General features: G+C 38.0%; 1 protein-coding gene across 2 annotated transcripts in view; it reads left to right on the forward strand.

Moving 5' to 3' along the window:
• Nucleotides 1-9: 9 nt before the first annotated feature.
• Nucleotides 10-26423, forward strand: part of LOC138763851 (armadillo-like helical domain containing protein 1) — a 50790-nt gene continuing 24376 nt past the window's right edge. For both annotated transcript variants that reach the window (XM_069938706.1, XM_069938708.1), the window contains exons 1-7: nucleotides 10-103; nucleotides 3956-4189; nucleotides 9705-9773; nucleotides 13794-13960; nucleotides 15348-15544; nucleotides 16535-16619; nucleotides 22880-22999. In XM_069938706.1, coding sequence (XP_069794807.1) covers nucleotides 3984-4189; nucleotides 9705-9773; nucleotides 13794-13960; nucleotides 15348-15544; nucleotides 16535-16619; nucleotides 22880-22999 — 844 coding nt within the window. In that variant the 5' untranslated portion in view covers nucleotides 10-103; nucleotides 3956-3983. The remainder of the gene's footprint in view (nucleotides 104-3955; nucleotides 4190-9704; nucleotides 9774-13793; nucleotides 13961-15347; nucleotides 15545-16534; nucleotides 16620-22879; nucleotides 23000-26423) is intronic.

Below are 26423 nucleotides of genomic sequence, written 5' to 3' on the forward strand. Positions count from 1 at the left end.
CCGTCTCCTTGCCTGCGGGTGGGCTGTCGACGTTTCCTAGCAACAGAACTGGTTAAAGAAAGAGAACATGGAGCAGCAATACAGCATCTAACTTCTGAACCAGGTGAACGTGTTCTCGAAACAACAGATTGTTGCTTAAGTTCCGGGAAACCGCAAACGAATATATTTATTGGTTCTGGCAATTATGCTGCCTGACTTGTTTCAAGATGTTCTGTTTTCATTATATTTATTCTTATTTTCAATATTAAAACGACATTCAAACTAAATAATTGACAGTTAATGCCTTTATGCAATGCTCTTTTTACATAAAGGAATACAATACAGGGAGAATAATAATTGCAAATATATTCAAACAGTAGTTGGTGTCCCTTTCGAAGCATCATTTGTGAATATAATTTATGAGAAAGATTGTAGTGAGAAAGAGGGAGAGTTAAGAATTGTCTAAGATCATAAAGTCTGATGTTCCAAGGATTAACTGCAGTTTCACACTCAGAAGAGGAAACTTATCCTTTCTACTTGTTCAAAAACAGATTGCGGGTGGAAAGGCATTCTCCTGCAGAGTTTTTATTTTAATTCCAGATTCCAGCAGTGACAGTTTGTTGTATCTCCTCTTTCAATGTTCATTTTATTTCTTTCTTCTAAACTGCCAGCTGGATATAGACATGGAACCCATGCCTGCTAGGAACAGACGCGGGCACGCAAACCAATTTGTAGTAGCATCTTCCAAGATATGTGTATAGCAATTCATTCTTCCCTTGTACAATTGAAGCATGGAATAATCTTCACCCCTACCACACTCACACAACCAGACCCAATTTATAAGACCGTTCTTCTTCAAACATCTCCTTAAGCACACCCACCCCCACCTTTTTTAAATTCCATACGGAATAGTTTGGAGGATCAAGACCCTCCTTGAAAAGCAAATTATCATTTTATTGGCTATAAATAAATATACTGTTTTTGCTGTTTCTATGCATGTACTAGTAGGACTGAGAAAATACAGCAGGGAGAGGCACAAAACTCCAGTTCTGCAAATACTAATGAGGCTAGTACACCCAATAATGAAAACAGAACTAAACAGCTTCTACCCCATTTAAATCTGGTATTGGCTGACTCATTTAATGAAGAGAAGCTACCTTTATCATTTAACGAGGCTTGTATCTCTCTTATTCTGAAAAAAGGGAAAGAGCCAACAGAATCTGCTTCTTATAGACCTGTATGTTATGAAGATTCGATCAAAAGTTTTAGCACATGGATTAGAAAAAAAATTACTGCTTATTATAGATTCAGACCAAACTGGTTTTATTGAAAATCATTATTCTTATTATAATGTACATTGATAGAATGTGTTAACTGGCAAAAAAGTGTTTGATCGGGTGGAATGGGTGTATCTATTTCTGTACCAAGTAAATTTAATTTTGGTCCAGATTTTATTAAATGGATTAAATCAATGTATTCATGCCCCAAGGCATCAGTCCACTCCAATTTACAGCAATCGGAAATGTTTAATCTCAACAGCCGATCATGGCAGGCTTGCCTGTTAAGTCCTTAGCTTTTTAATATAGTATTAGAACCATTAGCTGTTGCTTGCTGACAGTGTAGAGAATTTAATGGCATAATTAGAGGAGGAATTGAACATAAAGTATCACTTTATGCAGATGATTTACTGCTTTTTATTTTAAATCCTGAAATTTATATACCAAAACATATTAATTTTGTTTGATAGATTCAGTCATTTCTCAGGTTATAATTTAAAAAATATTTTATTTAATGTAAAACCACTTAACAAACATATCACAATATTTCAAACTTAACCCAGGGTAACAAATTAAATTTATATAAGAGCGAACCTTTACTCTCAAAAAATGTTTTTGCAGGTTATCTAACTTCCTGTTTAAAATAGTGAAAGGACACATTCAATATTTAGGAATTGCAATTATGAAAAGTTATAAAAACTGATTGAAAGAGAATTTCTGGATATTACTTGATAAAATTAAATTATCATTGTTGGGTTGCTCACCTTTATCTAGAACAATGATGGGATGTATTAATTCAATTGCAATGAATATTTAACCTAAATGTTTGTATCTTTTTCAAGTGTTACCAATTTTCATTCATACATCCTTTTTCAGCTCATTGGATTCAGCTATTTCGACTTAGGCAAAAAAAACCCCAAGTATCAGTAAAGTTCATCTTCAAAAGTCCACATTAAATGGAGGATTATCACTTCCAGATTTTAGATTTATTACTGCATTTGGGTAGAAATGGAATTGCAGTTCTCTAAAAACATTTCTATGTTGGTAATTTTAGGATCTTTTTTACCAATTTCCTTTTCCAAATTAACACATAATCCGTTAATGAGAAATGGGTTGAGAATTTGGGTTCAATTTGGAAATTCTTCAGAATTAATGGTTTTTCACTGGCTAGTCCAATTATAGATAACCATCTTTTTCAACCATCTTTGCTGGATGCAGGTTTTAAGGTATTCAAAGTTTTAATGATCTCTTTATTCGAGATAATTTTGCCTCTTTCGAACAAGTATCAGCTACATTTAATCTTTCCAATAGAATTTTTTTTAGGTATTTACAAATCAGACATTTTGTTCAGTCTAAGCTTTCGGATTTTCTACAAATTCCAACACTAATATTCTTGATCTGTCTTTTAATTTATGGTTTTATTTTCATGGTGAATTAACATCATGTATTTATAATAATTTATTGGATTTAAATTCAGATCCCATGGCAGGGATTAAAAGTGATTAGGAATGAGATTTGAACATAAGAGTTTCAGATGAAGACTGGTATTCTATTCTTGATTGATGATTCCTCATTTTGTGCAAGACATTGCTTATTACAATTTAAGGTGGTACAAAGAACTCATATGGCCAAACTTAAATGTCCTCATTTTTATGTAGATATTGATCCACTATGTGAGAAATGTACAGTTTTTTGAAGCTTCCCTGATCCATATGTTTTGGGAGTGCCCAAATTTAGAGAGATTCTGGAAAGACATTTTCAAAACTTTTATCAATGATTTTTAAGATTAATTTGGAGCTTTGCCCTTTAATTGCTTTGTTTGGTTTTTCTCATATATCGGCATCTCAGGAAAAAGTTTTAACTTTTACCATGTTGATATCCAGATGAGCAATTTTATTGAAATTAAAAGATGACTCATCCCCCAACTCATGCACAGTGGCTTATATAATGTAATATCCTATTAATTTAGAGAAAATTAGATATAATATTAAAGATAGAATATTTCAATTTATGAAATTGTGGGGCCCATTCTTAGAATTTATTTTATAATTGGAAGAATTAACAATTACTGTATGTTCCGGTCATTCATTGCCTGTTCTTCAGGGATCACCAGTGGTTCCACATTATTGATTTTTCTTCTATTAATTCAAAAGGTAACCTTGATTAGAGGAAGGGGTAGATTAAAGTTAGCTTTAGTTTTTAGTTTTTTTTTGTTTTTTCCTTATAAAATGTTATTTCAATAAATGGGTTTAACATAGTCACATTTCAATTAAATGTTTTTGAAGTATTACAAACAATTTTTGATGTAGTTTTATCTACTTTTTTCATTTTTTGTGCATGCTTGTTTGCATACAAATAAATTATTTAATTGCCAATTTTATATTTATGCTTATATGTTAAACTTAATAAAAATACTTTAAAAAGAAAGAATAAAATCAGAACAAAACAACAAATGTAATAATTGTCAAAATACCAACCACTCTACCCATTTTAGTTTTTATTTGTTCTGATTTGTATGGGTTATTGAGGAGATTTCTGTGTTGTCAAATCAGGTAAAGATTTGTCTTTCAATGTCTTCAATCTGGTGGGCTTTAAATGTTAGGGGAAATTTTTGTTTTGTTCCAGTCTGTCCTCGGCTCTCCCTCAGGAGAAATAGATTACATGCATGCATAAGTGTGAATTCAAAATATTTTTTCCAGCTGCTGAGATATTTGTGACCCTTAGAAAATGGCTTCATCAAAAGAGCGAGTGGAAATGTCCAAATTTATGGGTTTTCTGCAGGACTGGGACCATGGCTCCAGAGCTACCCGAATTCGTATACTGAATGACTTTGTAAATACCAACCGAGGTAAAACAAGTCCAGAGCTGGAATTACAGTTTGCTCAAGGAACTAGTTTGTTTCTCACAAGATTGACAGCATGGCTCCGAATAACGTATCCTTTCCATGACCTTCTCAAGTCATCAAGGAATATTTTATTATTAACATTTAATCGTTCGGAATTAATCAATGAAAATGAAAATCTAAAGAATAAGCCAGTTATTCAGCCAACATAATTTCAATATTTTAATGTTTCATGTATTTTTATGGATAAAAATCTGGCATGATTTTTATCAGACACAATACATGCAAACAGATTTAACAATAGAATTCCAGTAGAGACAAAAAAACCTTGCAACCTTCTGCTGATGATTTTTTTTTAAAACACTGGTGTGGCCTCAACTGGAGAATTGTGTTCAATTTTAGGTTGCCACATTGTATGAAGATGTTAAAGGGGTTCCAAAAAAATTACAGGGGTAGATGCTGAGATGTTGGGACGATCATTGCCATGATAGATTAGAGGCTGGGACTATCTTCCTTGGAAGAAAAGGCTCACGAAAGATCTGCTGGAAGTATATGAAATGAGAGGGATGTCTAGACAGAGTGCTTAGTAGTAAACTGTTCCTTTTTGGTATAGTAGTTGAGGTCTATAGGTCAATTTTATAGAATATACGGGAAGATAATAGTGACATAGGTTAAAACTTCACTGACAAAAGGCAAAGGAGGAAAAACCCAACACCCAACTCCAACCAACCAATTTTCCCCTGCAACCACTGCAACCGTGTCTGCCTGTCCCGCATCGGACTTGTCAGCCACAAACGAGCCTGCAGCTGACGTGGACATTTACCCCCTCCATAAATCTTCGTCTGCGAAGCCAAGCCAATGAAGAAAGAAAGAAGATTTGAATGGATTCAGAAATGCACTGCATCCAGATGTAGGAGGGATGTACTATTGTAGCTTTCAAGAATGAAATGGGTAAATTTATGGTGGTGTAAAATTCACAGTGTGGCAGAGAAAGGACTGAAACTAGTGAGTTGCTTTGATAGAGAACCATTGATGCAGCCAAATTTGGAGTACTGTGTGCAGTTTTGGTCACCAAACTACAGGAAAGATATCAATAAGATAGAAAGAGTGCAGAGAAGATTTACTAAGATGTTGTCCAGACTTCAAGAACTGAGTTACAGGGAAAAGTTAAACAGGTTAGGACTTTATTCCCTGGAATGTAGAAGAGGGGAGATTTTATAGAGGTATTTAAAATTATGAGGGGGATTAACAGAGTAAATATAGATAGGTTTTTTTCATTGAGCGTAGGTTATATACAAACCAGAGGACATGGGTTAATAAGGGGAACTTCACACAGAGAGTGGTGGGAGCATGGAACAAGTTGCCAGCTAAGGTGGTGAATGCAGGCTCAATTTTAACATTTAAGGAGAATTTGGACAGATCAGTGGGACTAGGCAAAAAAAATAGTTCGGCACAGACTTAGAAGAGCCAAAGAGCCCTGTTTTCCGTTTTGTAGTGTTCAATGGTTCTTTCATTGACTTTCTTGCACTATCCTTTATTTTTTTGTTGTCAGGTGGTTTATATGAACGTTTGCATTGTGATGTTGCTGCAAAACAACAAATTTCGTGACTTGTTCATGACAATAAGTTCTGATTCTGATTCTCTTTCCCCTTACTTTATACTTATAGAGTTTTCACTAGCTCTGATATGGGGAAAGTTTCCAGCAATCGACACTATCTCCACAGTATTTTTAAATATTTCAATCTCTTCTGCTCCAAGAAAAAGAGACCCATCTCTTCAATTTCCTCTAATAATTGAATTGCTCCATTGCAGGCAATCTCCTACTAGTGAGAGAATCCCTCCTGCATATTCTCCATCACTATCGCATTGCTCCTATGCCTTGATGACCAAAGCTGCATGTAGTACTTCAACTGAGGTCTGACCAGGTTGGAGCTTGACACCCAATATGACAAAAACAACTTCTTCCTCTTTGCTATCAGATTTCTGAATGGACAATGAATGAAAGACACAACCTCACTTTTTTTTCTCTTTTTTTTTGCACTGTTATGAGCTCAAAGGACCCCAAAACCCAGCAGCAATAGACATTCACCAAGACAAGTAGTTTTTAAAACAATAGTTGTTTTTAATCAACTTTAAACATGAAAATAGAATCAAACTTTAACTTATCTCTATACTTAACTAACCCAAATTAACCCCCTTCTAATTCTAAGCGCACATGTATGTAATGTGTGTGTAAATTTAAGAAAAATTCTTTGGTTCACAGTTCAATCTCACTTCTCCTTCTTCCATGTTTTCTGGTTGCAGGCAATTCTTATACTGTGTGCAGAATTTAACATGTATAAAATTCATCAGACTTTGGTGCTTGAAAGGTAAATGTTTACTGCTCAGGAAGGTTCTTGTAGGGTTTGCAGAGAGAGATTTATTGTTCCAGAATTTCCACAACTGAGGTACCACCATTAGTCACTTCAAGGTCTCGCTGATGAAACATGCTCCATTAGGGTTTTCCAGATGGTAACCTCTTTCTTTCAGGCTACCACCACAGAGTTCCTTTCTGTTCCACTTATTCCAAGAGAAACATCAGACAGATAGCACTTTCAGCCATCCACTGCTCTGGAGCTTTCTGCTTCCAAACAGCTTTTCCTGGCTTGTACTGTTCAGCTCCTTTCAGTGTCACACACACACTGGCTGAGAGAGCTTGTTGAACTAGTCTTCTCTCTCTCTCTCTCTCTCTCTCTCTCTAACTGAGACTGCCAGGAAGCCCATGTGACTCTCTCACTTGCAAAAAAATCCACCTTCTTCAGCAAACCACAGGAGTTCTCCTCTCTTGGTCAAGCTGTTGTCTTAGATAAACAAAACCCAAGAGTGACCTTTATGTGAGCACACTGTAGGTACTTGCAAACAGCCAGTTTGTCTCCTCCAAACATATTCATTTCATGACATCATTTCAATTAGCACCTACTTGTGAAATGTACATAACATTCTCCATAGATCCTGCAATGTTTCTGAATATGAATTCTTCAGTATTTCAAATAAGATCTGTTTTAAAATGTGTGTATGTATGTAACCTACTCTAATTTTACCAAATTCCTCCCAATATTTATCCATTACAGCACTAATTTATTTATATTGAATAGTGTGTTTACGGAAATGTAATTCATAGTGATTTTTGCACCTGTAATGCACAATATTGCTGCCGCAAAATAACAAATTTTGTGACACATGTTAACTACAATAAACCTGATTCTGAATATTCTGTATTTGGTGCACCAACTAACAAAGGCCAGCTCCTGTATACCTTCCTACCCACATTGTTGAGTTACATTACCACCTTCAATGAACTTGTATGCAGAGTTCTTCTCTTCCTCAATCCTTCCTGAAACTCTACCATTCATGGTTTATGTACAAGCCTCATTAGTGGTCTCAAAATACATCAGCTCACATTTGTCAGAATCAGAATTTATTGTCATGAACATGTGTCATAAAATTGGTCATTTTGTGGCAGTATTACAGGTGCAAAATTTTGAAAGATAAACATTAGCGCAAAAGAAGAGAAAAAATAAGATGGTGACTGTGGTTGATTATCCAATCAGAAATTTGATGCCAGAGTGTAAGAAACTTTTTTGTACTGTTGGGCGTTCATCTTCAGGCTCCTGTATCTCTTTCCTGAGGTAGCAGTGAGAAGAGGGCTTGGCCTGGGTGGTGAGTTTCCTTGAATATAGAAGCTACTTACAGTCTCTTGTAGATGTCCTTAATGGAGTGAAGACTAATTTCCATGATGGCAATGAGTGAGTTCATAACTCTCTGTAGACTCTTCCTGTCCTGTGCATTGGCACCTCCATATCCAGACAGTGATACAACCAGTCAGAATGCTCTCTATGGTACACCTGTAGAAATTGCAAGAGTCTTTGGTGGCATACCAATTCTCTTCAAAGTCCAACAAAGTATAACTGTTGGTGAGCCTTCTTCATGATTAGATCAACATGAAGGACTCAGGATAAATCTTCAGAGATGTTGACACCCAGGAATTTGAAGTTCTTTACCCTGTCCATTGCTGACCTTTTGACGAGGACTGGTTTGTGTTCTCCAGGTTTCCCCTTCCTGAAGTCCACAATCATTTCTTTAGTTTTGCTGACGTTAAGTGTAAGGTTTTGGTGACAACACTAAACTAACTGATCTATCCATAGGCTTCCTCATTGCCAACTGAGGTTCTGCTGACGGCCATGCTGCCATCAGCATATTTATAGATGGCATTTGAATTGTGCCGAGATATATAGTGATGGGTGTAGAGACAGTAGAGCAGTGGGCTGAGCACACATCTTTGAGATGTGCCTGTATTGATTGTCAGTGAGGAGGATATGTTGTTACCAATTGACACTGACTGAGATCTTCAGATGAGGAAATCAAGGATCCAGTTACAGAGGGAGGTGCAGAGGCCCAGGTTTTGGAGCTTGTTGACCAGACTAAAGGGATGATGATGTTGAGAGCTGAGCTGTAATCAATTAAAATCAGGCTGATGGAATGTGTTGCTGTGTCTAGGTGATCCAGAGCTAAGTGGAAAGCCATTGAGATTGGATCTGCTGTGGAACGATTGTGAATTGCAGTGAGTTCAGTGAGTTAATTCTGGCAATGATCAACCTCTCAAAGCATTTCATCACAGTAGATGTGAGTGGTACTGGGAGATAGTCGCTGAAGCAGCACATTACTCTTATTGGGCACTGATATTATTGATTCCCTATTGAAACAGGTGGGAACCTTCGACTGCAGCAATGAGAGATTGAAGATGTCTGTGAACATTCCAGCTAGTTAGTTGGCACAGATTTTCAGTACCCTGCCAGGTATGTCATCAATGCCTGACACTTTGTGAGGGTTCACCCTCTTGAAGGATGTTCTTTTGATGACCTCAGAGACAGATATCACAGGGTTGCCAGTTTCTGCAGGGATTCTCATTGGTATCATTCAATTCTGGCTGGATTAAACTATAATTTTTCAGTGATTTCATCAAAATAGCGATTATCTCTCTGCAGACTAAGGCTTACTTCCACATTACCAACAAGTTTGCCAATCTTTGTGTCATCTGTGAACTTACTGATCATGTCTTCCACATCCAAATCATTCACATAAATTACAAGCAAAAGGGTCTCAGCATTAATCCTCATTGGACACTATTAGTCACAGGTGTCCAAATGGAGAATCATAATCCAGTTTTTGCCCTCTAACCTTCTTATCTAATTGTTATTTCTTTATGTTATAGAATAATTTAATCTGAGCCTCAAGCCTGTGCAATAAAGAATGGGCAAAAATCTGGTCAAGAATTGTTGATGCAGCTGCCTGTCACTCTCTCATTTTTGATCTTTTGCTTTCCCTCCTAGTTTGGGTTTGGAAAGCTTGAACACACAAAACAGAATGACAAGACCCTCTATGCCATCAGTCATGATTCTGCTGTTTAAAGTGACAATGTTATGTTTAATTATGGTTTCAATTTACATAATGTAATGAGGATAATTTCATTAATGTACATTGTGTATCTATGTATTTACTTTAAATTGGGAACAATGTCCTATACATCATTTAGCCAAAGAAGGTATTTTCTTAACTTCTTGAAATAGATACATGGTTGGTACTTGTGTAACTGAACAATTACAAGCCATTGGTATATTTTTATCAGCAGTAAGTGGGTAAGCATTGATTTTATTGTGATAGTTTAAAAATTGGTTACACGAATGATTTGAACCTTGTTTAATTAATGCACTGAGTAGTTGTCATGCTTGAGTAGAGAATAGGCCACTAGTCAATAACTGTGAAGACTATTTTGAACTGCTGTTCAGTGGTAAAGGGTTCCATTGCACAATTCTTCATGTTTATGAAAGGTGCATGAACTCAGCAAAATTGAATTTATAGCTTCCATTGCCTTGGTCTACATCTTCAAAATTGTTCTAACTCTTGTACATCGAACAATAATTCTTAATATAGGTTGCCAATATTAAGACAGTGCTATCTGCTTTCATTATCAAATAACACATAACCTTGTTCAAATGCAGAATGCTCCAGATATTTGAAATTTGAGAATTCTGGAAATATTCAACAGATCAGGTAGCATCTATGGTGTGAGAGAAATGGTTAACATATCAATATAATGACTTTTCATAAGGTTTGGGAAAAATTAGAAATGAAATAAAATTTAAGCAATTTAATTTTTTTTTCAGAGAAATGAGGGAATAACAGAAAGAATAAAAAGGATCAGAGGATATACTGAATGATACCGGTGGTACTGAAATTATACAATGAGGCTATGTCTAGAGGAAGAAGAGTTAGGAACTGACAAATTAAATCTGAAATATCAGAAGAGAGAGGAAAAAAATTACAATGCTGGAAATGTGAATACAATCTTGGAATCTGAAACACCTCAATTCAGCATTGACTCTAAACTTCTGTGCTAGACAGAGGATAATGACCAGTTCCCCAAGCTTATGTTGAGCTTTGTAGAGACAGTGAGACAGCCCAAAGACTGAAAAGCTAGGTTGGGAGTGGATGGAGAATTAAAGTAACAGACAACTGGGAGTTCAAGGTCACATTTATAGAGTGAATGATAATGCCTCTTAGTGGCTACTCAATCTGTCTTTGACTTCATCAGTTGTTGAGAAGACCATATCATGAGCACCAAATGCAATTTTCTCATTTTGATGTACAAGTACATTACAGCTTCAGCAGAATGGAGAGTTTGTTTCCAGATAAAGGGAAGGAAGGAAGCTGCATTTACTGTGGATTCATGCTGTGGGAAGGGGAGCAGGGACCAGAATATTGGGGGTTGTACAAACTCTAGGGAAGGGGAAGATGTATCTGATGATAATATCATATTGAATGTGTCAGCAATTCTAGAGGATGATCATTTGAATGTGGGGACTGGTGGAGTGGCTGGTAAGGACAAGGGTAACTCTTGATATGGGTTGGAGAAGCGAATGTGAGAACAGAAATGTGAGAAGTGGAATAGAGAGCCTTGTTAATTATGGTGAGTTGGAACCAGACATTCACAATAGCTGTGGAAACAAGTTTTGGTTATGACCTTATCAAAAACAAGAAGGGAACCAGAAAGCAATGAAGTTGAAAATGTAAAGGGAACATTAAAGGGATCTTCTTCACACAGAGAGAGTTGGGTGTGTGGAATGAGCTGCCACCTGAATTGGTAAATGCAGACTCAAATTTGAGATGTAAGAAAAGTTTGGACACGTACGTGGATGGGAGGGGTATAGAGGGATATGGTCTAGGTGCAGGTTTGTAGAACTAGGCAGAAAAATAGTTTGGTACAGATTAGAAATGCTAAATAGCCTGTTTCAGTATTTTACTATTCAATGATTCAGCAGTCTATGATTCTAAAAGAGACAACTGGAAACCCTATCACTGAAAGAAATAGAGCATCCTCAAGGAGGGTGCTCCTGGAAGAGAGGTGGCAGTGAATTAACAATTCTCTGGAATTTTTCTTGTCCTGAGTGTTTGCACCTCCACACTTGACAGTGATTGCAACGAGACAAATGTTCTTCAAGGTACACCTGTAGAAGGTTTCGAGAGTCTTCAGTGACATACCGAATCTCCTCAAACTCCTCACAAAATGTAGCTGCTGTCGAGCCTTCTTCATGATTGCATCGACATAGAGGCTCCAGGACAGATCTTCGGAAATGTTGACATCCAAGAATTTGAAGTTTTTGACCTTCTCCACTACTGACCTCTTGATGAGGACTGGTTTGTGTTCTTCTGATTTCCTCCTGAAGTCCACAATTATCTCCTTGGTTTTGCTAACATTAATTTCTAGTTTGTTGGTGTGACACCACTCAACTAGTTGATCTATCTCCCTGCTGAACGCTTCTGCATTGCTGTCTGTGATTCTGCTGACAACCATGGTGTCATCAGCAAATTTGTAGATAGCATTGGAATTGTGCCTAGCTACATAGTCTTGCGTATAGTGAGTAGAGCAGTAGGCTAAGCATGCATTCTTGAGGTGCACCTGTGTTGATCGTTATTGAGGAGGAGAAATTGTTTTCAATTTGTACTCACTGTCTGTGGTCTTCCAATGAAGAAATCAAGGATCCAGTTGCAGAGTGGTGTGCAGATGCCCAGGGTTTGGAGCTTCTTGACCAACTCTGAGGGAATAATGGTTTTGAAGGCTGTAATCAATGAAGAGCTGCTGTATGTATAAGTTTCTGTATTCAAGATAATCCAGAGCTGAGTTGAGAGCCAGTGATATTGCATCTGCTGTGGAGCAGATGTACCTTTATTTAGGTACATGTTAATTCTAGCCATGACCAACCTCTCAAAGGATTTAATCACAATAGATGTTAGTGGTACTGGACCATAGTCATTTGAGGCAGCTCACTCTGCTCTTCCTTACACCCATTTCAATTTGCCTACAGATGGAACCATTCCACTGATGATGCTATAGCCATATTCCTTCACTTCATTCTGACCCACTGGACAAAGACACCTCATAGGCTAGGCTGTTGTTCATCAAATTCAGCTAAGTGTTTAACATGATCATTCCCCAGAGGCTAGTTCTCACTGGGAAACAACACCCCTCTTTGCAACTGGATTCTGGACTTCCTAATGGAAAAACCACAGTCTCTCTGGGTTGGCAGCACTGGCGCACCTCAGGGCTGTGTGCTCAGCCCACTCCTGTTCATGGTACTGACTCATGACTGCAATGCCAGATCTAGCTCCTACAAAGTCATCGTTTGCAGATGACATGACAGTAGTTGGCCTCAGTAGCAGCTATAATGAGTTACACTATGGAGAAGAGGTGGAAAATCTCATGATATTGTGCAAGAGTAACAATCTGGGTCTCAATGAGGACAAGGCAAAGGAGATGATTATGGACTTCAAAAAGGCCAGGGACAACTACCCTCCACTAGTGGAGAGAGTAGAGAGAATCAAGTTCCTTGGAGTTCTCTTAAGAAGTGACCTAACCTAGGCACATGGTTGTTGTTTGAAGGGCTCACAAAATCGTTAAGGACTGACTCCTACCACTCTGTGCACATCATCTTTAATTACTCCTGTCAGGTAAAAGATACAAGAGTATCAGAGCCAGAACTACCAGGCTGAGAAACAGCTTCTTCCTATGAGAATGAGGCTGCTGAATGACTAAATGAACTGCTTGTACAAGCCCTCTGAGACTCTCCGAGTTATTAAACAATATTTATTTATTTTTGGATATGTACTGCATATATATTGTTTGTCTGGATGTGCGTTTGCAAGATTTTACAATGAGGACCTGAGAATGCTGTTTTGTCAGGCTATACTTGTACAATCAGATGATAATAAACTTGAACCCTTCCTTGGTCCAGCCATCACCTACTAGCCTCTGTCTCACCACCCCCCCATACCTGCTACCTTTTGTCTCCACTTTCAGTCCTGAAATTGCAGTCTTGACCTGAAATGTTGACAGTTCTTTTCCCTGACCAGATGTTGTTCAACCCGTTGAATTACTCCAGCCCCATTGTTCTTTACCTTTGAAATTATCAGGTTTTTTTTTTAAATTGTGTCGATGTCTGTTATATTCACTGCAGTCTCTAGAACAAATTTCAAGTACACGAGTGCTTCTTATTCATTTTCGCTATTTGCTTATACCTGTACCTTTTCAAATATTAACTAAATTATGACTTGGGAAATTATGACATATTTAACTACCTTAAACCTTAATTCTATTTCAGTCATCGATATCTAGTAGAAGTTTTAGAAGTTGGTGGTCTTTTGACTTTCCTGGAGATTCTGAGACTAAAACAATTGCAAGAAGATGCCAAACAAGAAGCATTAAAATTACTTCAAATTATTGCAAATGCTGGACGAAAATACAAAGAGTTAATCTGTGAAAGCTATGGTAATTTCATTTAAACTGACACCGATTTATGTCTGCTTCTAGTTGTGTCTGTCCACATAATCAAACCTGGCACATACTGTAGTTCAATGACAGCTCATTAACAATTCAATGCCATTCTCAATATATGCAGTATCTTGGGGATTTGCATGATTTTCAGCCACAAATAGCCTTTGAAAGATTTATGATACTTCCTGGTTGAATAGAATTTGAGGACAAAAGGTGAACAAAGACAGATTCTATTGACATGCAATTAAACAGAAATGTAGTATTAAACAAAATTGCCTTTAGTCTCCCATAAGTCAAAGAATCTCCAATTGCATTGCCCTGTAATCTTTAGAGTTAGAGAAAGAGAAGTAAAAAACCCCCCCAGAGTCACCGAGTGTCCATGGATTTGCCTCCAATGCTTTTGCAGCCTCTCCAATTCAGTTCAAACCATGGGCAACCCTAGCCCAGTTCCAAACTTCTGACACAATGAGAAAGTCTTCACTGCCCAGGACCCTCCGGGAGCCCTCCATACCCTCCACATCCTTTCGAATCTCAGCTCCAATATCTAGTTCAAATGAGCCCATCTCCAGCAGCCTACAGTCCTTTGACCTTATTACCAGCAAACTGTGTGGGTTCCTTGCCTGCGTCAACAGCTTGCTGCCTAAGTGTGTTTTTCACTTGCAGAGGCTCTGACTGGTCTGTCACCATTGTCACTGTCCTTTCAGTCATCTCTGCTTCTACCTCTCAATAGGGGGTGTTTTCTCCCTATTACTGATGGCCTGTGCCAATGTGCTGCTCTCCCAGAGTCTACAACCTCTCGTGGCCTCCGCCGAGCATGGGCACCATGATCTTGGGCCCAGACCTCGCGGTCGCAGGATTTTAAAAGGAAAATTGACTTCTGCACCAGCCGCAGTCTCTGCCGGTACCACTATTTTTTTACAAAAAAATTAATTGAGGCCTCACCTTTTATATCTGGTACAATTGATTGCCATTGTGTTGAACCACTGCTCAAGTGCTCCTATTGTATTATAGAGAGAGACATACAGTTAATTCTCATGGATTTAAAAAGAATTGTGCATAATTAGCACACAAGTTTTTGATGTATTTTATAATTAAAGACCACATTTGGACATACATCATCTTGCAGGCATTTCGAGTTTCTATTCCTGATAGTGTAAAATGCTGGGATTTAATGTCCCTTCGATGTTTGGGCATTCTCCATGCATTAACGTAAAGTCATCTCTATACTGCACAATCCATTTTCTGTCATTCTTCAATTGCATGTTTGAATGCCAAAATAGTTCATTATGGCATGGCCTCCTGTGTGTAAATACTGCTCCATGTATTTTGAAATAACAGTGGCAATAAATAACAAATTGGTATTAACCTACATTTTTTAAAGGTGTGAGAAATGTTGCAGAATGTTTAGCACATTCAAAATTGGAAAAGACCCAAGAACAGGCTCAGATCTTGTTGGAACTATTAGCCCAAGGCAATCCAAAGTATCAGCTGCACGTTTACAAAGGACTCATAGCATTATTGCCATGCACCTCCCCGAAAGTACAGCAAATGGCTCTGCAGTCATTGAGGACTCTACAGGTGAGAAACAATCATTATTATTTGGAAAGTTATGATTAATAGTAACAGAAAATGCATACTTAATTCAACTCAGAGTCTCAAATTGGTTTTTAACTTGAAATCAGGATAATCCGTATATTTGGAGATTCTTTAAATTTTCAGTCTTTTTAAATTATTTTCTTGCACCTACAGAGGTGCAAGAGAAACCATTAAAAATTGTATCACTGAGAAATGCCATGCTTTAGCCAGAAGGAGAGTTATGTTTTCTACCCTTGGTCTCATTAGGGCTGCATGGTTAGTGCAATGCTTTTATATTGCCTATGATCCTGGTTCTTATCTGATGCTGACTGTTTGTTTGTTCTCCCTGGGTCTGTGTGGGTTTCCTCCAGGTGCTCTTGTTTCCTCCCACCCTTCAAAATTATGGGGGTTGTAGGTTAATTGGTGTATATGGGGGCATGGAATCTGCCTAAATGTCTAAATTTTTAAAAATGTGATATGCGACTCAGAATAAAATGAGACAAGATTTTTTTTTATGGTTTATGTGAAATAGTTTTTGTTTCAACTGGAATTCTTCCCATTTATTTGCAGCTTCTATTAACCCTTTTCTAGGGCTATCAAGTCAGTTCAATTCCAATAAGTCTCAAAGTCTACAAAAGGAAAGTCTACATATGTGTGGGTAATGTTAGTGAAGGGATACAACATAATGAAAAGTTTAACAGGACTCTTCCAGTGTGTCTGTTTCTGAGAGTTTAGATGGAACTTCCAACAGTGAAAAAGTACCAAGTCACCTAATTTATTTTCTAATGGTTTTAAAATAACACAAGGAAAGTCACCTCAAATGTCAATACTGTAATGCCAAGTGATCAGCTGTTAAGCACTCATGGGAGAAGGCTGCATGTTGGCACTTTACTCCATGGTATAATGAAGAGTTTTGGAAAAAATATCTTAAGAAGTAAATAAAACTGAACTAAGCTGGTATTTTAACTAGATTTTGCTTTTGTTCTTGTTTAGAGTGTTGTGAAGCTTGTACATCCTTGTATTGTTGAACCTCTTCTGAACTTACTGAGAACTATACATTTCGAAGTGCAATATGAAGGTAAAACACTGTTGATCTGACTAAAGAATAATTAGGTAAAGAATGAAGTTGGTAAGCAGTTGAAATCATACACTTTTCTTTCTTTAGTTTAGTTTGCTATTAAAAATGAAGCAGGTTTGTTAAAGTCGACCCACACTGTAATAAAACAAACAGCAGAGCAAAAGAGTATACAATCACTTCTTTATTGTCTTACTCTAGCGGGAGTGAGGAGTACAAAGAAAGAGTAAACAATTTAACTCATTCCCTGCACAAACCTCACTCACAGTACACAGTATTCTGGCTCAGTTTATATTGTCCATTAGATGGGTGCTTACCTGCAGTTTTGAATGTAATTTTTTACTTTGGCCATCTAATGTTTTTGCTACTTCTGTCCTTTGCAGCTACTTGTGTCCTTTGCAGTTTCTGTGACTTATAATCCAGTAACTTTCTGATATGCCATATATCTTGCTTATTACTCATGTCCCATTCAAATCATATTATGCTCTGCAGATGAGGACTGCTTAAATTACTAAAGCATTAAGTCTTTGATGGCCTACTTATCACAGCAAAAGCCCCCTTCCCATAATTCTTTACAGGTTGACAAAAATGCAGAGTGCTATTGCCATTGAACACTGAAAGTCTGGGCCATGTACAATAATTTCTGAAATGCTTCATAGATACATTGTTGAAGGAGGAATTGGGAGAGGTTTTTTTTGTTTTTAAAAAAAATTTTTTAAATATTTTTCACACTATGAACCATACTGACCAAAATACACACAAATATTTCCCTCTTGAATATTCACAGTGTCATTTTCTCCCCTTTTCCCCCCATCCCTTCCCTCCCTCCTTCACCCACCCCTCTCCACTCACTCAACATTCAACATATTTGATACATTAAGCCCATTAAACAATGTCATCACACAATGAAAATAAACAAGAAATTTGTGTCTTCTACTTTTACACACTGGGTCAGTTCATTTTGTCTTCTCCTTCTGTCATTTTAGGCAGCGGAGGTCTGCGGTAGGACTTCTCTGTTGTGTTCCATGTACGGTTCCCAAATTTGTTCAAATACTGCGATGTTATTTCTTAAATTATATGTTATTTTTTTCCAATGGAATACATTTATTCATTTCTATGTACCATATTCTCAGGCTATCTTCTAATTTCCAGGTTGACATAATACATTTTTTTGCTACAGCTAAGGCTATCATAATAAATCTTTTTTGTGCTCCATCCAAATCGAGTCCAAGTTCTTTACTTCTTATATTACTTGGAAGAAAGATCTCTGGATTTTTTGGTATGTTGCTTTTTGTGATTTTATTTAATACCTGGTTTGGATCTTCCCAAAACTTTTCCACTTTCTCACATGCCCAAATTGCATGTACTGTTGTTCCCGTTTCCTTCTTACAGCGAAAACATCTGTCTGATACTGTTGGGTCACATTTATTTAATTTTTGGGGTGTGGTGTATAGTCTGTGTAACCAATTATATTGTATCATGCGTAACTTCGTTTTTATTGTATTTCTCATAGTTCAGGAGCATAACTTTTCCCATGTTTCATTCTTTATCTTTATGTTTAGATCTTGTTCCCATTTTTGTTTGGGTTTACAGCTTGTTTCCTCCTTCTCTTTCTCGTGCAGTTTGATGTACATGTTTGTTATAAATCTTTTAATTATCATTGTGTCTGTAATCACATACTCAAAATTGCTTCCTTCTGGTAACCTCAGCCTGCTTCCCAATTTGTTCTTCAAGTAGGTTTTCAGTTGGTGGTATGCAAACATTGTTCTGTGAGTTATATCATATTTGTCCTTCATTTGTTCGAAAGATAATAATTTATTTCCCAAAAAACAATTTTCTATTCTTTTGATCCTTTTTCTCTCCCATTCTCTAAAGGAAAGGCTATCTATTGTGAAAGGGATTAGTTGATTTTGCGTCAATATTAGTTTTGGTATTTGATAATTTGTTTTATTACTTTGTATGTGAATCTTCTTCCAAATGTTGAGCAGATGGTGCAGTACTGGTGAATTCCTATGTTGCACCAGCTTTTCATCCCACTTATATAGTATATGTTCGGGTACCTTCTCCCCTATTTTATCTAGCTCTAATCTGGTCCAATCTGGTTTTTCCCTTGTTTGATAAAAATCTGATAGGTATCTTAATTGTGCTGCTCTATAATAATTCTTAAAGTTTGATAGCTGTAATTCCCCTTGTTTGTACCATTCTGTTAATTTATCTAGCGCTATCCTCAGTTTCCCCTGCTTTTCCATAAGAATTTCCTTATTATTTTCTTTAGCTCCTTGAAGAATTTCTCTGTTAGGTGAATTGATAATGATTGAAATAGGTATTGTATCCTTGGGAAGATATTTATTTTAATACAATTTACCCTTCCTATCAGTGTTAATGGTAAGTCTTTCCAATGTTCTAAGTCATCTTGCAATTTCTTCATTAATGGCTGATAATTTAGTTTGTATAGATGGTCTAGATTATTATCTAGTTGTATACCTAGGTATCGAATTGCTTGTGTTTGCCATCTAAATGGTGATTCTTTCTTAAACTGTGAAATCTGCATTATTCATTGGCATTGCTTCACTTTTATTTGCGTTGATCTTGTACCCTGGTACTTCTCCATATTCCTTCAATTTCTTATGTAATTCTTTTATTGATATTTCTGGTTCTGTTAAGTATACTATAATGTAATTTGCAAATAGACTGATTTTATATTCCTTCTCTTTTATTTTTATCCCTCTTATTTTATTTTCTGTTCTTATCAGTTCTGCCAGTGGTTCTAAAGCCAACGCGAACAGTGAGGGAGATAGTGGACATCCCTGCCTAGTTGGTCTGCTTAATTTAAGTTGATTTGATATATATCCATTTACTGTCACTTTCGCCAATGGTCCCTTATATAATGCTTTAATCCAATTAATTTATTTCTCTGGTAGGTTGAACCTCTGTAGTACTTTGAATAAATAATTCCATTCTACTCTGTCAAAGGCTTTCTCTGCGTCTAAGGCAACCGCCACTGTTGGCATTTTGTTTCCTTGTACTGCATGGATTAAATTAATGAACTTACAGATATTGTCCATTGTTTGGCTTTTCTTAATAAATCTAGTTTGATCTAGTTTTACTATTTTTGGTACACAGTCAGCCAATCTGTTTGCAAATAGTTTAGCTATTATCTTATAATCTGTGTTAAGTAGAGATATTGGTCTATACGATGCTGGTGTTAGTGGATCTTTCCCCGTCTTTGGTATTACTGTAATTTTTGCTGTTTTGCATGAATCTGGCATGTTTTGTGTTTCTTCAATCTGGTTCATTACTTCCAGGGGAGGAGGAATCAATAAGTCTTTAAATGTTTTATAGAATTCTATTGGGAGTTCGTCCTCTCCCGGTGTTTTATTGTTCGGTAGTTTTTTTAATATATCCTGTATTTCCTCTATTTCAAATGGTTTTATTAATTTATTTTGCTCCTCTTCTTGCAATTTTGGTAGTTCAATTTTAGCTAGAAACTCATCTATTTTGTCTTCTTTCCCTTTGTTCTCAGTTCGATATAGTTCCTCGTAGAATTCCTTGAAGTTTTCATTGATCTCCGTTGGATTATATGTAATTTGTTTGACCTTTTTCCTTGATGCCAATACCGTTCTTTTAGTTTGTTCTGTCTTAAGCTGCCAAGCTAGTATTTCGTGCATTCTTTCTCCTAGCTCATACTACTTCTGTTTTGTCTTCATTATGTTCTTCTGCACCTTGTATGTTTGTAGTGTTTCATATTTTATTTTTTTTGTCCGCCAATTCTCTTCTTTTTGTTGTATCTTCCCTTATTGCTAATTCTTTTTCTGTACTTGCTATTTCCCTTTCCACCTGTTCTATTTCCCTATTGTAGTCCTTTTTCATCTTAGTTACATAACTTATTATCTGCCCTCTGATGAACACTTTTATTGCATCCCATAGTATAAACTTATCTTTCATTGATTCCGTATTTATTTCAAAGTAAATTTTAATTTGTCGCTCAATTAATTCTCTAAAATCCTGTCTTTTAAGTAGCATGGTGTTTAATCTCCATCTATACATTCTCGGTGGGATGTCCTCCAGCTCTATTGCTAATAACAGGGGTGAGTGATCCGATAACAATCTAGCTTTATGTTCTGTTTTCCTAACTCTCCCTTGGATGTTAGCTGATAACAGGAATAGGTCTATCCTTGAGTATGTTTTATGTCTACCTGAATAATATGAGTATTCCTTCTCCTTTGGGTGTTGTCTCCTCCATATATCCAAAAGTTGCATTTCCTGCATCGATTTAACCATAAATTTGGTTACTTTGTTCTTTCTGCTAATCTTTTTTCCAGTTTTATCTATCTTTGAGTCCAAATTAAGGTTAAAGTCCCCTCCTATCAGTATATTCCTCTGCTTATCTGCAATCTTCAAAAAGATATCTTGCATACATTTTTGATCCTCTTCATTGGGTGCATATACATTGAGCAAATTCCAAAATTCTGAATATATCTGACACTTTATCATTACATACCTCTCTGCTGGGTCTATTATTTTCTCCTCTATTTTGATTGGTACATTTTTATTTGATTAATATATCTACTCCTCTGGCTTTTGAATTATATGATGCTGCCGTTACGAGCCCTACCCAGTCTCTCCTTAATTTCTTGTGTTCCACTTCAGTCAGATATGTTTCTTGAACGAATGCTATATCAATTTTTTCTTTTTTCAGTAAACTTAGCAGCCTCTTCCTTTTCATTTGGTTATGTATTCCGTTAATATTTAAAGTCATATAGTTCAACATGGCTTTTCATATTTTGTTTACCTCTCATTTCCGCTTCCTCATCACCACCTTTTCCTCCTTATCCATTTCTGTTTTCTTTTTTTGAACACACTGTAGGACAACACTTCTAAAACATAAAATATTTCCACTATTCCCACATCTAAAATTAATTGGGAAAAGTATTGATGTAATTTAAGAGCATGCAGTGAATTAGTGAAACAATTCATTTTTGCATCTTTGAATTGTTTGTTGTAACATGTATTGAGATAATGCAAAATAAAACTGTTTTGCATGGTAATCCATAGTCAATCCATACTTAAGTGGACAGGTAGGGCAAAAGATGAAACAGAAGTGCAAATTGCAGTGTTATAGAGAGAAATTCAGTTAAACAGTGCAAAGGCTGTAATGAGGAAAGGTATGTGAGATCAAAAGATCATCTTTTACTCACGAGATGTCCATTCTAGAGTCTGATATTAGAGGCAAAAAAACTGTCCTTGAATCTGATGTTTCATGTTTTCAAACATGTATCTTCTGCCTAATGGGAGGTGGGAGGAGAGTGATTGATGTGGGGTGGGTCCTTTAATATTTTGGCTGATTTCTTACAACAGCAGGAAATGTAGATGGAATTAATTGGACTGATGGTCTGAACTGTGTTCACAATTCTACAGAATATAAAAAAACAAATGCCTGAATTGTATTTATCAAGTACATTTCTTTGGGAAAAATGTTCCCATACTCATACAAAATCAGATGTTATCTGAATTATTTCTGGTAAGCAATATTTCACTTGTAAAGGGGAAGTAAAAAGGGGCCACTGCATGCCAACAGCAACCAACAGTTGTGCTACTAACCCAGAATAAATACTTCTTCTCCTCTGTACTCCATCTTAAGATGTTTCTGTTTGTTATTTCCATGGAACAAGAATGAGCATTTCCAGGAAAGAGATTCTTAAACATGTAATTGACCTTTTATCACAGATGTAAGAAAGCAGGAGTCAGACAGCTGAATATCATTGAATATTACACTCCTGATGCAGTCTGAACACATCCTAGACTTACCTTTAGAACCCACAGAGGTCTTCCCATACTTTACTTTGAAGCTGATTCCAGTAGCTATACTCTCTTGTCTAAACATTTCTTGATCTGAATGACATCAGATGAATAGTGAAGATAACACATCATTCCACAAACTGTATATTTTCCTCTGATTTTGAAATAGTAAAATGCAGAAAATAAGGCCTACTATTCCAACTATCTCAAGTACTCAGAGTATGATCTTAGTAACTTTTAAATTGTACTGAAATAAATGGCTACATTTTGTCAATGTTAAGGACATTGGGTTTTTAATTTGATAAATACTGCTTGCTATCATGACTGTAAATCTTTTGGATGCTGTTTCCAGGCATGAAAGAGAATTAAAAAATAAACTCAATGGAAAAAATATATTACCTCTGTAACACATATCAAAAAATATTAAAATATGTTTTTGTACTGTACTAATTTCTGCTCTTTAGTGATTGAATTCATCAAGATACTTCTGAATTATAAAATACGACAAGCTTTGCTAGAAGGATTGGTTGTGTGTCTAGCTCCATCAATGGACTTCTTAAAGCCTTGGCCAAAAATTCTTTATGGTAAGAAAGAAAATAAATAAAAGGCTTTGACATCAACACAAATATATAATACGGTAAAACCGCTGGTATCTGGTATCTATTGGGATTTGTAGATGCTGGATTAGTGTGATTTCTGGTTGTTTGAGACTTTCTCTTACAATGCCAAACTAATACACATACTTTAAGAATAAACAGTTTAAAAGACAAAAATACCATACCATACCTTCTGTGGTGCACTGTTAGCCAGAATCAGACACACACAAAGATAAAGACTGTACAACAGGCTTTAATCCCCAAAAACTTCCATAGAGCCAGACTGGCTGTGGCTGCAGCAACTCTGAGTGCGGCCTCGGGAGGCCAGCGCAGGCTTATATCCCGGAGGGTGATTGACACCCAACCGGGTGGGGTTTGATCCAATCAGGCTGACTGATCGACAACTGGCCAGGTGTTGTCCTGTCCCCTTACACTCCTGCAGGTACAGAGGTTGCCCCTTGCAGTAGGCCGGTGGTGTATCACCACACCTTCCCTGTTCAATATGACATGCTCTTCAATCCTGGACACCGTGGCTCCACTCAAATTAAAAAAAAAACCCAAGCCCAAGACAGTGTCTTGGCTTAACAATGTGGCCAGAGCCTTAAGGAGAGAATGCAGGAAGGCCAAATAGAGGTGGAAGAAGACAAACTCCATGTCTCCCTCAAGATCCTAAAATGCAACCTGAATGCATATCAGGATGCGATGAAGGCCGAGAGAACTCCCATAATCTAGAGTCCTCTTTAGCACCATAAACTTAGTTTTAGGTCCTCCACCCAGACACATCCCCCTCCAAATGTGAATAATTTTAAAAATTCTTCATTGAAAAAGTTGAGAATATTAGGAAAAACGTCCCTTCCCCCACCACCTGTAACCTAACTGGACTGCTGCTCCGTCCACATGACCTGGACGGTTTCAGTCCCATCACACTACCCACCCTCAGAAAGACCATGTTTACCATGAAACCTACAACTTGCCCCTTACCACCCTCCTGAAGGATATCTTCGACATCGCAGGTCCGAGCATCCTCTCCATCATCAACAGCTCCTTAGACACTGACTCTGTCCCAACCTGCTTCAAACGTTTAATGGTTCAGCCTCTCTCCTGAAAAAACCTAACCTTGACTCCACTATCCCCAAAAATTACAGATCTGGCTCAAAACTTCCTTTCCAAAGTCCTTGAAAAAGTAATACTTAACCAACTATCTCTCTATGGGTAGGGTCAGTCTTTGGAGGCTTGCTAGTTGATAGCAGCCAATTATGGCACAACAGTGGCTTACCACATTCACTTCCTTTTTAAGAAGTGTTCTGCGGGGTGAGAAAAAAAAGAGGGTAAAACAACTATACATATTATGCATTTTACAGGTTAAGTCTATCAGAGGGTCTCCTCTGCCGCAGTGAGTGATGTGGCAATGGTTGGAGGGCTGCTGTAGCATCCTGAGCAGCTTGTGAGGTTGGGCTGTTAACAGTTTGTCGAGGGTTGGGACAAGTAGGGTGGTGGGGGAGTGTGGTGCTGGTACATTGTTGGTGACAACAGTGGCCAGAGGTAGGGGGTGGTCAGCTGCAGGTTCTGGGACCCCTAAGGATTAAGTTGGGGGGGGGGAACGCCTGTTGAAAGTCAGTGGTGGTCGGGGAGGCTCCTGATGGTGCCAGGTCCTGGATCGAGACCATGTCTTCGTGCCTGTCAGGGAAGGCACTGTAGGCATATTGGGGGTTAGCTTGGAGGAGGCAGGCCATCTTGACCAGTGGGTCAATCTTAGATTGCCTGATGTACTTCTAGAGCAGGACCAGTGCTGGGGAGGGAAGCCAGGCAGGCAGCATAGTCCCTGATGGAGACTTCCTTGGGAAAACAAACATCCGTTCATGAGGCGTATTGTTGGTGGCCATACATAAAAGTGACCGGATGGAATCGAGTGCTTCTGGGAGGACTTCTTGCCATTGGGAGATGGGGAGACCCAGTGACCTCAGTGCCAGAAGGATGGTCTTCCAGACCGTGGCATTCTCCCTTTCCACTTCCCCGTTATCCCTAGAGTTGTAGCTGCCCCTGACTGCAGCTCATCACTTGTGAATGATGTCCTCCAGTCACTGTGAATGGGGTACCCAAAAAGCATGAAGATATTACGGAGGGCCTTGATATGTCATGTGGTCATGTCCAGCAATGGGATGGTGAAGGGGAAGCGGGAGTATTTGTTGATGATTGTGAAGAAATAGACATTTTGGTTGGAGGAGGGGAGGGGTCCCTTGAAATCAAGGCTGAGGCACTCGAAGGGGCGGGTCGCCTTGATTAGGTGTGCCTTGACCAGTGGTAGAATTGTGGTTTTCATTCGGTGCAGACCTGGCAGTTTTTCACTCATTATCCAGACTTTCTCAACGGAGTATGGTAGATTCTGAGATTAGATAAAATGGAAAAACCTAGTAACTCTGGGGTGGCAAAGGTTATTGTAGAGAGCCTGCTGACTGTCCATTGAACACTAGCATCTGGGTCTTGTTAAGTTTGGCAGGTCGGTAGAGAATTACATAATTGTAGGTAGACAGTTTGATTCTCCACCTGAGGATCTTATCATTCTTGATTTTGCCCCTTTGCTTATTATTAAACATGAATGTGATCTGTGAGGAGGGTGAACCGTTTCTCAGCGAGGTAGTGCCTCCAGTGGCATACTGCCTCCACTATGGCCTGGGCCTCTTTCTCGATGGAGGAGTGATGAATTTTAGGGCCTGGGTGGGTTCATGAGAAAAAGGCGATGGGTCTGTCCCTTGATTGAGTGTGGCAGTCGGCAAAGTCAGATGCATCACTCTCTACTTGGAACAGTGTAGACTCGACTATGGTGTGCATGGTTGCCTTGGAGAAGTCATCTTTGATACAGTCGAATGCAGCTTGGGCCTCTGCTGGTAGGGGAAATGTGGTGGCTTTGACCAATGGCCGAATCTTGGAAGGGCAGGCTGGGGAACGGCTGAGACTGAGTGGTAAGTCCGCATTCAGGGCGTTGATAGTTTGGATGGGTGGGCTTGCGGGGTCTAGGCAAGAGTGCGATCGATGTGTTTGGAGATTGGATGGTCAGGCGACTGGGGCTGAGGTGAGAATCTGCTGTCGTGGCATCAGGAACTCAGATGGGAGGGCTGCTGGGCCATTGGGGATCTGGATGGGTAGGTGGCTGGAGCCAAAGTAAGAGTCCATGGTCGGGGCGTAGGGAGATCCAGTGGGTGGGCAGCCTGGGCCGAGGTGAGAGTCCTGGTCAGATGTGGCTCTTTGACATATAATGTTCAGCTTGTACAATTCTTGTCTCAGCCAACATATTTCCACAAGCTGTACATTATATGTCAGACAGCCGCATGTGGCTCTCTAGCTGTGGTTTGCCACCACTGCAGTATGGAACCCTATTATTAAATAGGTGCACCTAAATTTCCTAAGGCAACAG

This window comes from Narcine bancroftii, chromosome 5 (assembly GCF_036971445.1).
Source record: "Narcine bancroftii isolate sNarBan1 chromosome 5, sNarBan1.hap1, whole genome shotgun sequence".
Lineage (NCBI taxonomy): Eukaryota > Metazoa > Chordata > Chondrichthyes > Torpediniformes > Narcinidae > Narcine > Narcine bancroftii.